The sequence below is a fragment of the Pteropus vampyrus genome, unplaced genomic scaffold (assembly GCF_000151845.1).
Source record: "Pteropus vampyrus isolate Shadow unplaced genomic scaffold, Pvam_2.0 Scaffold34, whole genome shotgun sequence".
Classification (NCBI taxonomy): domain Eukaryota; kingdom Metazoa; phylum Chordata; class Mammalia; order Chiroptera; family Pteropodidae; genus Pteropus; species Pteropus vampyrus.
The window spans coordinates 6,766,230-6,779,202 of record NW_011888815.1 but is presented as its reverse complement, the minus strand read 5'-3'; the positions used below and the strand labels follow the sequence as shown (position 1 = coordinate 6,779,202).

Genomic DNA, 12,973 nt, shown 5'->3' with positions numbered 1-12,973 from the left:
GGCTGAATAATGTTCCTTTGTACCACCTCTTCTTTATCCATTCATCCATTGATGGACACCCAGGTTGCCTCCATATCTTGACTATTAAAGTAATGCTGCAGCGAACACATGGATGCATATGTCCCTTTGCAGTAATGTTTTGGGTGTCTTTGGATAAATAACCAGAAGTGGGATTTCTGGGTTCTTCTTTTCTCTTCTTATACCCTTTGTTCTAAAGTCTATTTTGTCTGGTATAATTATTGCTAGCCTAGCTTTTCTGTTTGTTTCTGTTCTCATGAAATATCTGTTTGTATCCTTTTACCTTCAGTCCGTGTGTGTCTTTCAATCTGAAGCGAGTCTCTCGTAGGCAGCATGTGTAAGGGTCTTGTGTTCTTATCCCTTCGGCCCTCCTGTCTTTTGATTGGAGCATTTAATCCATTTATATTTAAAATAATTGTTGATACGTAGTTATTGCCATTTTATTATTTATATTTTTCTTCTTCCCCTCCTCCTCCTTCTTCTTCTTTTTCCTCTAATATTTCTTGTAATACTGATTTGGTGGTGATGAACATCTTTAGCTTTTTCTTGTCTGGGAAGCTCTTTATCTGTCCTTCGATTCTAAACGAAAGCTTTGCTGGGTAGGGTAATCTTGGTTGTAGGTCCTTGCTTTTCCATCATTTTGAATATTTCTTGCAAATCCCTTCTGGCCTGCAGAGTTTCTGTTGAGAAATCGGCTGACAGTCTTATGGGAGCTCCCTTCTAGGTAACGAATGGCTTTTTCTCTTGCTGCTTTTAAGATTCTCTGTTTGTCTTTAGCCTTTGGCATTTTAATTATGATACATCTTGGTGTGGGCCTCTTGGATTCATCTTGTTTGGGACTCTCTGTGCTTCCTAGGCTTTTATGTCTACTTCCTTCACTATTTCTTCTAATAGGTTTTTAATTCCTTGTTCTCTCTCTTCTCCCTCTGGTACCCCGGTGATGCAAATATTGAGACTCTTGATGTTGTCCCAGAGGCTCCTTAAACTATCCTCATTTCTTTTTTTTTTTGATTCTTTCCTCTTGTTGCTGTTCTGATTGGGTATCTTCTGCTACCTTATCTTCTAAATCACTGATTCGACTCTCTGCTTTATCTAATCTACAGTTGATTCCCTCTAATGTATTCTTCATTTCAGTTATTGTAGTCTTCATTTCTGACCAGTTTTTCCTTATGTTTTCTAAAGCCGTTTTTATGTTTCCTATCTCTTTGTTAAAGTGCTCACCGAGTTTGTCTACTCTTCTCCAAAGTTCATTGAGCAGCTTATAACCAGTGTTTTGAACTCTGTATCTAGCAGATTGCTTGTCTTTATTGTGTTTAGTTCTTTTTCTGGAGCTCTGTTCCATTTTTTCATTTGGGACTTGTTTCTTCATCTCCCCATTTTGGCTGCCTTTCTGTGTTTGTTTCTATGCATTAGGTAGGGCAGCTATGTCTCCCTGTCTTCATAGAGTGGACTTATGTAGTAGGTGTCCTGTAGGGCTCAGTGATGCAGTCTTCCTCGGTCACCTGAGCCGGGTGTTCCAGGTATGTCCCTCGTATGGGTTGTGTGTGCCCTCCTGTTGTAGCTGAGACTAGTGCCAGGCTTGGGGCTGCCCAGCAAGAGGTACAAGGCATGCCAAGGCCAAATGCTGCCCATTTGGGTTTTGTGAACCTTTGAGGGATTTTAGGAAAGTCCACAGCATGAGCCAAGACAGGCTGTTTGTATGGAAAAGCCACTGGAGGCAGCTTGAATGGGCCCACAAGTTGGGAGGCGCGGGGCAGGGTGAGCAGTGCCCACCAGCTTGATAGAGACTCAGATATGGCGCCATCTGTGTTTACACTCTGGGAGTGGGGAGAGCTCTACCAAGGAACATTGGCCTCTGCTGGCACTCCTGTCTGGGAGAAAGCTGCCCCTCCAGCCCTGGCTCTGAAGCCAGACAACTCAGTCCCTCCCTGTATGACCCTGGCGCCTTTTGAGCTGCTGCCCTGATGTGGGAGCTCAGAGTGAGCGAGTCTATCAACAAGTAAATATGTGCAGGCCCCTTAAGAGGACCATCTGCACTCTCACGGCCCTCCATCTCCATCAGCCCTCATCCCCGCTGGTTTTCACAGCCAGAGGTTGTGGGGAACACTGATTCCTAGCATTGGAACTCTGGCCTGGGGAGCCCAGTGTGGGAACAGGACCCCTCACTCCTCAGGAGGACCTCTGCAGTTGAGACATCCTTCCTGATTCTCAACCACCGCATGTGGGTATAGGGCCAGCCATTTCCATGTCTCTGTCTCCCTACCTGTCTCGAGGTGGTCTCTTATGTATGTCCCCAGTTGTAGGACTTTTGTTCAGCAGACCTCAGGCGACTTCAAATGATGGCTCTTCTGAAGCTTAGTTGTAATTTCTATGTGGTCGTGAGAGGAGGCGAGCACCATGTCCACCCACTCTGCCATCTTGACCGGAAGTCCTCCTCCTGCGCTTTATGGGGAACTTATTTAGCCGATTCTCAGCCGGTGTCAACAAGACAATGTTAATTACATTGCTTTTCTTAAAACATTTACTCGCAACATCAGGCAGAAATTCCAATTGACATGGTCCAAATTGCTTTAATTGAGTTGCCTCGTTACCCCCATTTGTTTGCATTTTTTATTCAAAAGCATTTACATCTCAGCCTTATACTTTTTACACTGTATTCCCAACTGTCATTTTAAAATAATGACTTCTATGTTTTTAAATTATTGTATGTATCTATCTACGTATACAGATGCCACTTGAGAATCATTAGTCTAGAAAGACCTTTATAAGGTTGAGAAGTGACTCTTTGACTCCTGGCAGTTTCCCACCATAAATATCAGGAACAGATAATGGTTTAGTCCAGGCTGATCTAAAGGGAAGGGAAGGAGCACTGTGTTTCAACTAAAGTTTACAGATGGCAGTGCGGGGTCCTCCCTTCATTTCTTGAACTCATCACCTCTAGTACAGTGATGGGTGGGACGTGAGTCCTGCCCGGCCCAAGTTCATAACGACAGTAGAAGGGATCTTTGCATCCACCACCTTACCTATATATTTGAAGACTATTAATACTGACCTTTTTCTTGGATGTTCCAAAAAGAAAAAAAAAAAAAAAACATTTCCGACTGTGAATAATACTCAAATGACTTCCTTGCCTCCAAGGGTACATATGCTTGTGGGAACTTTACTTTCTCCACCTCTGGTTTACTGGGTTTCCGGTTTTGGCTTTTGAGGATCCAGGCCTCACTGGTGTAGAAAAATAGTACGCCAGGAAGCCTCATGTGACAGGGAATTTTGCGGGTGATGAGAACATATAAATACTTAGAATGGCGATCAGAGAGAGAACAGTTTTAAAGAAAAAATGACAAGACAAAGCTGAAGGCATCCAGCATTACTCTCAGCTTATGTTTATAAGAAGGAGACAAGAACGAGGTCATTGCGGACCCTTTCTAGCCTCATTAGGCGTGGACCGCTGTGTTGACTGTTAAGCCAGGGGCAGAGCATGGGTCTCATGGTGCCGTGGCTGGCTTCCGTGGCCCTCTTGGGACGGCACAGCGCCATTTGCACAGCCACCAGAGGAAAGGAGGGACTTGGACAATGTGTGAGTGGCTCCGCCGTAGCTGGAGCCGCTCCCTGGAGCCACCACTGCAGATGCGTATCTGAGAACCAGACTTTCCAGTTACACACCGTGTGAAAGAGACAGAGGGTTCTGCCGCACTGTTTGTCACACTTCTCGTTCAGCAGCGTGCCCTCAGAGGAGTGCCTTCCCTGGCAGCCCACGCACATGGCACTTGTGCTGTCTATACATTTATAAGGGACAGCCACCACCGTCAGGCACGCTTCTGCAAATCAGAGATTTGAAGGATAAGGGACCTTATGTGTACTTTAATCCCTGATTCACTTATTTATTTGGAAATAATTGCAAAGTTACTGGATAATTTCAAGTATGTTACAGAGAACTCTTCTTATATAGGCCCTTTACCCAGATTTCCAGTTAGAATTTTGCTTTGCTATTGCTTCCTCTCTCTCCACACACACACACGCACACACACACACACACACACACACATACACACACACACACACGCAGGCACACGCACACACACGTATGTATATAAATATTCTTTTCTTTTCCAAACCATTTGAAAGTTGAGAATAGTATGTCCTTTTAGTCTTAAATACTTCTGTGTGTCTTTACTAAGAACAAAGACATTCTTTCAGAGAATCACAGTAGAGTTCTCAACTTCAGGAAAATGACAGTCTACCATCTGTGATTCAGTTTCGTCATTGGTCCAATGATGTTTTTGACTGCTTTTCCCCCTCACTCCCAGGTCTGACCAGGATCACATATTGCGTTCATTGGTCCTTCACCTGGATCAGGTCCTTACTCCTCCTTTGTCGCCCATGTCGTCAGCATTGTTGAAGCATTTAGAGCCCCTATTTATTTTTCGGGTGAGGAGTTAAGACATTTTCGGCATCACACAGCTAGTTACGAAAGAGCCAAGACTAGAAACAGGACGTTTGACACACAGAACAGATACGTTTCAAGTTAAATTACTAATATGAAATTTTAAGAGCAGGTATCATTTGCCCTCTGTAAATATTTATTGAGATTTCTTCAACTACACGGTCACTTTAAAATATACGAGATCTCTGAAATATAAAGTGGGCAGTTCGTCACCTGTAGAAACAGTATTTGTTATCCAGAAGAGGCTTAACACTCACACCTATAACTAGCAAGGATAGAAGACCTTTAACTTTGAGTTTTCATTAGAGAAACACAGCTTTTTGGTGGCTGCCTTTTCTGGCCCAGCAAAACCGAGTACTATTTATACCAATGAAGCGATAGTTTTCAAACCATCTAAACTCAAATAATTGAAAGAGTGAAGATGGAAAATGAAACCAGAAACCGGAAAAAGGCCGACCAAGCCTCACAGCCCCCTTTCCCGGGGCTAGCGGTGTCCACCGGACGGGTTAAGGGCCAGTGGACGGGCAGCGTGGATGTAGGAGGCCAGGAACACAGCGGCGCCTCGGCCTCTCTGTGAGAAGAGAAATTTTGGGGAGCCGGGAAGGCAAATGTCCAAGGGTTGGTGTGTTCATGCATGTGCCCGCACGCACGACACGCGAGGCTTAGGGACCAAATCGAGTGGGACAGATGTGCTTCTTTTTTCCTCCTTATTCCCATTGAAGGGAGGCGAAGAGATGAGGATGCTGAGACTCATAGAAAGGCTGGTCCTGAAGATGTAACAGCTGCCCCCAGGGCTGGGGGTGCTGCCCGCTTCCGAGCTCCTCTCCACTGCTTGGGCCTCGGGTCCCCTCCGTCCTCCCGCAGAGGATGTGCAGGCAGCACACGGTTCCCGATCCTCCTGGGCCTGCTCTGCCTCTCCAGGCGCATCGTCCTTCTCCATCCAAAGCAGAAAATCCGGCCGACCCAGCAGCCCTCTCCTGGGTGTCGCTCTCATCACATTGTTAATGTCGACTCCAGCAGTAGGAAAGGGGGTGGTGGCGAGGTAGCAGGTGTCGACACAGCAGTGGTAACAGTAATGTGGCGGTCCCCCCTTATCTGTGGGGGACACATTTCGGGACCCCCAGTGGATGCCTAAAACCACGGATAGTCCCAAACCCTTAAATACTATGCTTTTCCTATACTGAGACACCTGTGATAACGTTTCATTATAAAACAGACACAGTCGAAAAGAGGAGGCACATTCTAGGCTAAGCACGGAGTAAGGACACAGATGCCCAAGGACCCAGCAAATCAGAATGGCGAGTTGGCTTTACATACAGTGTTTCCTTTGACTCCTGAACAAAATGGGTTTGAACTACGTGGATCATCTTAGGTGCAGATTTTTTTCAGTAAATACTCTAAATGTATTTCCTCTTCCTTATGATTTTTTAAATAACATTTTCTTTTCTCTGGTTTGCTTTTTTGTAAGAATACATATACATATTATATATGTATTCTTACAAAAGAATATATATAATACATATAATATACAAAATATACATTAATTAAGTGTTTCTGTTATCAGTAAGACTTCTGGTCAACAGAAGGCTGTTAGTAGTTAAGATTTTGGGTAGTCGAAGGTTGTACGCAGATTTTCAACTGCATGGAGGTGAGAAAGGCCTTTTAAAGCACAAAAACCGAGCCGTAAAGGAAATAATGGATAGATTTGGTTATAAAAATATTTTTTAAACTGATTTTCCAAAAAAAAAATCATAAATAAGGTTGAAGGAATCTATGTAATGAGAGTTAACATGATTAAAAAGAGTGTTGTTGTCCTTAATATGTAAAGAACACTTAACGAGTCAACAGAAATAGTAAACACCTCAATGGCAAAATGGATAGATACCATGAAAAAATAGTTGACAAAAGTTTAAGTCAAAATAAGAATCATAGATATATATATGTATTTCACTTCACAAGAAATAAAAATGTAAGTATAAACTGTGCAATGTTTTAGACAGAGGCTGACAAAATATAATATTGATCAAAATCTGAGGAAGCGAGTTCTCTCATACGCTGAGTGTACGACTATAAGTTGGTACACTCTAACGATATACTTCAAAATATAAAATGAGTATACTCTTTGAATCAGAATTTTAGCTATTCTAAGGAAATAATTCTATCAAAATATCTTCGCAAGTAATTCTCACAGTGCTCTTTAGAATATAATGAAAATTCGGAAACAAATGTCTGTCAGTAAGGGAGTAAATAAATTTTGACATCTATAAATAAATTTCCGTGCAATTATTACATAAGATAGTATACAGCAGAGGTTTGCAAGCTATGGCTCACAGGCTAAATCCCACCCACTGGCCACTTTTGTTAATAAAGTTTTATTGGCAAACAGCAACACCTGTTGATTGATGTATTGTCTGTGGCTGCTTTCGCACTACAGTAGCAGAGTTGAATAGTTGCAGTAGAGACCAAATAGCCCAGAGGCCTGAAATATTTACTGTCTGTCCCCTTATAAAATGTTTGCTGACCCCCGATGTATGTTCACTGACATGGAAAGCTCTCTGTAACTTATTGAGTGATCAAAGCAGGGTACAAAATCGCACGCGTTGTGTGATCCCTGTTACATAAAATCATGTGGTAATGAGGGAGGGGGAAGAAGCACCTTAAAGATTATTTTTAGAAGAGATTTCTTAAATTACATTCACCAAAATGTGCTGGGTTCCCTGCGAGTTGTGAAATTTTAGGTGATTTTGATTTACCTCTTTATATTTTTCTGTAATTCCTAAGTTTTAGAAAAACATTTGCATAAGGAAAATGGATGAATGGCTATTAGCTTTGTTATATAGAGTTCAGAGTTCATATAATTGCTTTTTGAATAGAAGAAGATCTCGAACTGATTATTCACAAATGAGGAGCTAAACCTACTAGCATAGGGAACCATCAGCATTACGAATAATGCCATTTTTGTTTTGTTTTTCAAATTAACAAATTTTTTAAACCCACTTGATCCTGGTTGGAGTTCATTCTATGAAACTCTTCTTTAAGAATTTCTGAAAAATTGTTATAATTTTAGAAAATAATTTGGTAAAGTCTTAATAGCTTTTAATATATACCTTGAACGGACATACTTTTAACGGACACCTCGAAACAGTAATTTTACATTGAGGAATATATACTTCTAAAGAAATAACCTTCAACTTGGGAAAGGCTGCGTACACCAGGTTGTTCAAACAATGTAAAATGTTTTTGATTCGAAGCTAAATGGAATTGAACAGAAAAACATCCACCCCGATGTATACGACTTTAAGAAATGAAAATTTATAATCACACAGAAACTAGGACGTGAGCACTTATAGTGATTCTAGTCATAATTGTGCAAAACTGGAGACTACACAGATGCTCTTTAATAGGTGACTAGATTAAACTGCGGTACATCCAAACAATGAACGGACATTTAGCGAGGAGAGGATCATGCTGTCGACACCCACAGTGGCGTGGGCGAATCTCACGGGCACTGTGCTGAGTGAAGCAAGGCAGCCTCCGAGCTGACAAACTGTGTGATTCCATTTATGTGGCCCTCTTGAAAAGACAAAATTAAAGAGATAGAGAGCTGATAAGTGGTCGCCCAGTGTCAGGCATGAGGGAGCGTGTGACTGTACAGGGATAGTCCAGGGTTTTTGGTGGCGGTGGTCACACAAATCGAAGCATGTATTATAATTCATAGAACTGCACACCAAGAAATCATCAATTTTACTGTAGGTTAATTAAAAAAATGAACTATACATAGGAAAAAACTGGAAGATAATACACAAAAATAGCAATGTTATTTGTTTAATTGGTGGTATAGTGGACAGCTTCTTTATTTTCCCAATTTTATGTGAATAAATTATTTTTATAATCGGAATAAAATATGAACAGACCTACCCGGAAGCTCTAAAATCACAGTAGTGGATCAAGTGTGGGCAATCAGCCGATGGGGCTGTGCATTCTGGGGCACGGGCAGCTCCGACTGTGTCCAGGAGTCTGTTTATGAAATTAATAAAGCATGCAATTCACTTTAGAAAGCGAAAGTGGAAGTAATAATAGAGTTTTCGCTTCTTGAAAAGCCTCTTTTATCTGGACAATTTACTCTTGTAGAATTCCCCATGTACTTTTGATGGCAAATAAACAGGATTGCATCATAAGGCAACAGTAACCCCCGTGTAAACATGCAGAGCTGGCAAGGCGAGTAGGGTTAGCGTTGCGGTCTTCTTTTTGCAAAGGAGAACTCGAGATGTAGGAAGGAACGTGGAGTGCAGGCTATGTGGCTATAAAGATTCCATGTGCTTTAACTTTCCTCCCAGGAGGCAGACTGCACTCCTTTGTGGCTTGCCAAAAATGATAGGAAAAGTAATATTATCATTATCGTTCTCTCTTGAGAACTTCCTGGACATCATTAGAAACGAAATACATATTGCCTTGAGAGAAAAAGTATTCGTTTTCTCACGGAAAATTCGCACGTTCTTGGACGGTTGTGAAATACTCTCATCTGTTCGGTTTTTCAGGATTTTGTATTGCACGCTGATTCTGCCTCTGCACTACCTGGAGCCCTTCTTTTCATACATCTTCCTCAACCTGCAGCTCATGATCCTGCAAATCCTTCATCTTTACTGGGGTTACTTCATCCTGAAGATGCTCAAAAGATGTATATTCATGAAGGTAAGGGCAGTCCGAATATTCTTGTTCTTAGCAGGTGGACTTCAGTGCTGGGTGGACGGTGAGGCCCGAATACTGGAACGTTAGAGTTAAGTTAGGTAACCAGAATTCCTTTTTTTTTTTCTTGTTTCAATCATTATTGATAAAAATTTCTATAAAATATAGCTAGCTTTGTCATTAAGTAGGTCTTTAGGGTGCTTTTAAGAAATTGCTTTTGTTAGACAAGGACAGGTTATTCAAAAATCGTAATCTAAAACTTTCTCGTTGCTTGTTAAAGAGTCCTAACGTCTAATGAGTCTAAATTCACTCTAGTTTGGGACAAGCTGGATGGCGATAGCTGAGTAATATTTCCAAGCCTTATGCTCCCGTTTTCTGAGCGTCTAAGTCACCCAGAACGCTCTCCCCTCCAGCTTTCTCTGGCTCTCTGAAATATTGTCCATCATTTGGCCGTACGTTTTTTCCGAAAACATCTTATTCCCTAAATAACAACAAATTGATAATACGTTTTCGACGATAGATGGTTTTTATGTTTGTTTTGAATCCAGTTCTGAATGTTAACTTGAGAACAGAGGAGAGGACGGCTTCAGAAATGAGTAAGAGGCAATCACTGCCTTTGGGAAAAAAGCCCAGTCGTCTAGTGCGTCTAGTGCGCACTACTAGCAAAGTGCTAGCAAAGTGCTAAAGAGAGGTCGCGAGGACTTGCTATGGAAGACAAAAGAGAAATTGACTCAAGGGCACTGGGTAAAGTGTCACTGACTAGGCAGAATTTGACTTGAGCCTCTAAGGCAAGTTAAAAAACATCAGATCAGAGCTGCTTCTTTGTCTGGAAATCAGACATCTAAGGAATTATAATTAAGGCTCTCTCAAGGTGAAAGTTACAGCCGCCTCAGTTTCGGGGTTGCTATCCATATACAATACAGCATTGTCTCGTAATCAGAATGAGTGACTTGTATGTGACGGATTTGCTGGCATTTGTCGGATGAGCTCATTTTCAATCAACTCTCTGATTAATTCATTTTCCTACCGTAGTAAATGTGTCTCAATGATCGCTGAAGAGTTGACAGGTGAAATAGACATTGCTTCTAGGTGTGGAGGGGTAGGAAATTGGGCTGCATCTGGATTCATCTCAAACCGAATCCTGAAAGTTTTTTGTTTTTAACCAAATTCCTGACTTGAGCTCGTTTTTCTGCGAGCAGACTCTCTTCATTAAGATCGGAGTGCCAAGGAGTTCCACTGAATGCTTCTGGTTCACTAATATTCTAAACAGTTTTTCTATGATCTCCGTGCAAGTTATTTTATCTCTAAGTGACTGATCAAGTCAGAGTAACTGATATAAAGATACGAATTTGACCAGTCAGGCAACTGTACATCCAGGGGCCGGAGGAAAGGGAGGACACCGAACCGAACCTGTCCAAATTTGGGTCAAGCCTTCCTGGGGTCGCTGTCCGTAGGCAGAAGTGGGTTTCTGGGTAACTGGTAAGTGACGATCGCGACAGGCCTGGAAGGGAACCAGGCCGAACGAAACTTGGAAACCAGATTCACTCTTGTTTGGTTCCATCCTGGCTTTCACGCGTCTGACCTCTGGTGGGTCGTATGGGCCTAATTAAACACCCCGTGGGGCAGAGAGCTGTGGACGGGAATCGCTGTACTTTGGAAAAGCTGTTTTCAATTGCGATTTGACAGCGGCAGCGGAGGCCCCCACAGCCCTGATCATTGCAGGAGTATGACTTCAGCTGGCTCGCTTGTGCGCTCTGTTCTCCACGGCAGTGGCGAAACTGGCTGAGAAATGAGCTTATTCCTCCAAAGCCATAAAGCTGCCTTTCCAAGGATGCTATTTCGAGGCACAGCCGCATCGCAAAGGGGAGGAGAGGGGAGAGGCGGGAGCTGAAATTAGAGGAAAAACTAGCAAGTCCGTTTTCGTCTCTATTTAGTAAATATTTAGCATTTAATACATCTCTCAATTATTGTTGCTGAGGTGACTAATTCTTGGATATTTATTAAATAGAATTGCGGAGGTTTGTAGGCCTCCAGGAATTTCTTTTAAATCTTATACAGAGATTGAGAATTTGTCCTTTCGGTTTTTTCTGCCTGATAGGCCCTTAATAGGTAATTTTGAATATGCGAATGCATACAACACTTGGGGAACAAACCACACTGTTTGGGGTAGAAAGTTACGAGAGAGTTTATTAACCTTTTTCTGGACTCCATGAGTTTGCGTAGTAGACCGAAAAGACAAAAGTGATTATATTTCTTAAAAATAGGGATTTTGGAAATAGTCGCATTATTTTTCCTAGACGATAGGGTCATTGCAGGCATACGATGAATGAGGACCATCCACCATTTGCTTCCGTCGTCAAATACCTTAAAATAATAATATCACTGTACTCCCTCCCAGGACCCTGACATATACATACCAGGGCTAGGAGGCGTCTTGCTGCCTGCGAACAAGACTTGGCCCTGGAAATTAACTGGTTTCTATAAAATGGGTGATTTCGTGATGAACTACCAGCCCACGCATCAGATCACGACGTATGACGTCATAGATTCATCTCATCATTCCCTTTGCAAACAGGAAAACTGGTTTCAGAGTAAATTAGAAGGAGCACAGCAGGCTTTCGTTTAATATTACCTAAGAGAACGTGATTATTCTTGAGCTTTTATTTTCTCCTTTCTAAATATCGTTCTGGGTGCTGGCCAGCGCCAGTGTGTCTCTGTGACATCGTAGGCTGGTACACAGCCAGGACGAGGCGGGAGGAGCTGCAACGTGTAGCCATTAGAGTCGAGGTGGAGAAACTAGCCTCTTGGCAACCTGCCCCAGCCATCTGCTCCCGACAGGCAGCATCTCTTACGGTCACAGAATGACACGTGACTCACGCCGAACTGTTTTAGCTAAAGAAAGCAAGCTGTGACATCAGGGACATCGCTTCTAATAAACACGAGGAAACCGAGGCCTCCGCCGCACGCATGGCAGTCATTCCAAGGCAAAGCCAAGGCTAGAGCCCGAGTCTCTTAACTTGTGATATTTCTCCTTTTTTCAGTCATTCTTTATTCAAATAATTCTTCTCTATTTGAAATAACCAGCCAATTAATTTAAAATGCTTGCATGAAGTAAAAAAAAATAGTGACTACATAAACAAATTGAGTAATCAAGATCGTACATTAAAATGCAGCACAAATCTTTGAACTTACGTTTGGACTTTGTAAAAGCCTAAGAAAAATGTTTCGTAATTATTTTTTTCATCCCAAAGGACTTCCTAGTAGAGCAGTTAGGGTAACAGGTAAGGGTACAGGTAATAGCTGAGGGTAAAGGCACTTGGAGGTTCAGGTCTCAGCTCTCCCGTCCACCGGCTGTGTGATCTATTCATTACCTCAGCGTCCTCACCCGCAGAGTGGCATGAGGCTTTGCGTACCTGCCTTGTGGGATAAAGCCCGTAGTGTCGGTGTCCAGCACATAGTAAGCACAAGGTCATTGTCAGTTGCCATCGTCATGATCATCATTATTATTAATCGAGTTCATCGTGCCAGATCACAGAGAGCCTGTGAACTCCAGGTAGCCTGGCGGTTGGCTGCCAGTCGAGGCCGCTCTCACGTCCCTCAGACGACGCTGCAGCTGGCATCAGGCGTCAGCACCCTTGCCGAGCAGCCACGCCCTCCAGTGCCGGCTTCCTAATCTGTCTCCTGCCAGTTGATTCATGACTCACATTCTCTGTGATCCCTTTGACACCGTCTCTCAGACGCCAGTGCGTTAGGGAAAAAACACCAGATTCGTAGCATTCAGGAGGCCTCCAGGTGTCTTTTGTTGGTGGATAATAGTGGATGACA

General features: G+C 42.7%; 1 protein-coding gene across 1 annotated transcript in view; it reads left to right on the top strand.

The window, feature by feature from the left end:
- The window catches only part of CERS3 (ceramide synthase 3), an 88,064-nt gene that overhangs the window by 53,340 nt on the left and 21,751 nt on the right, over positions 1 to 12,973 (top strand). Inside the window, exon 9 of the mRNA XM_011357317.2 lies at positions 9,001 to 9,154. Within this exon, the coding sequence (XP_011355619.1) occupies positions 9,001 to 9,154 (154 nt within the window). The remainder of the gene's footprint in view (positions 1 to 9,000; positions 9,155 to 12,973) is intronic.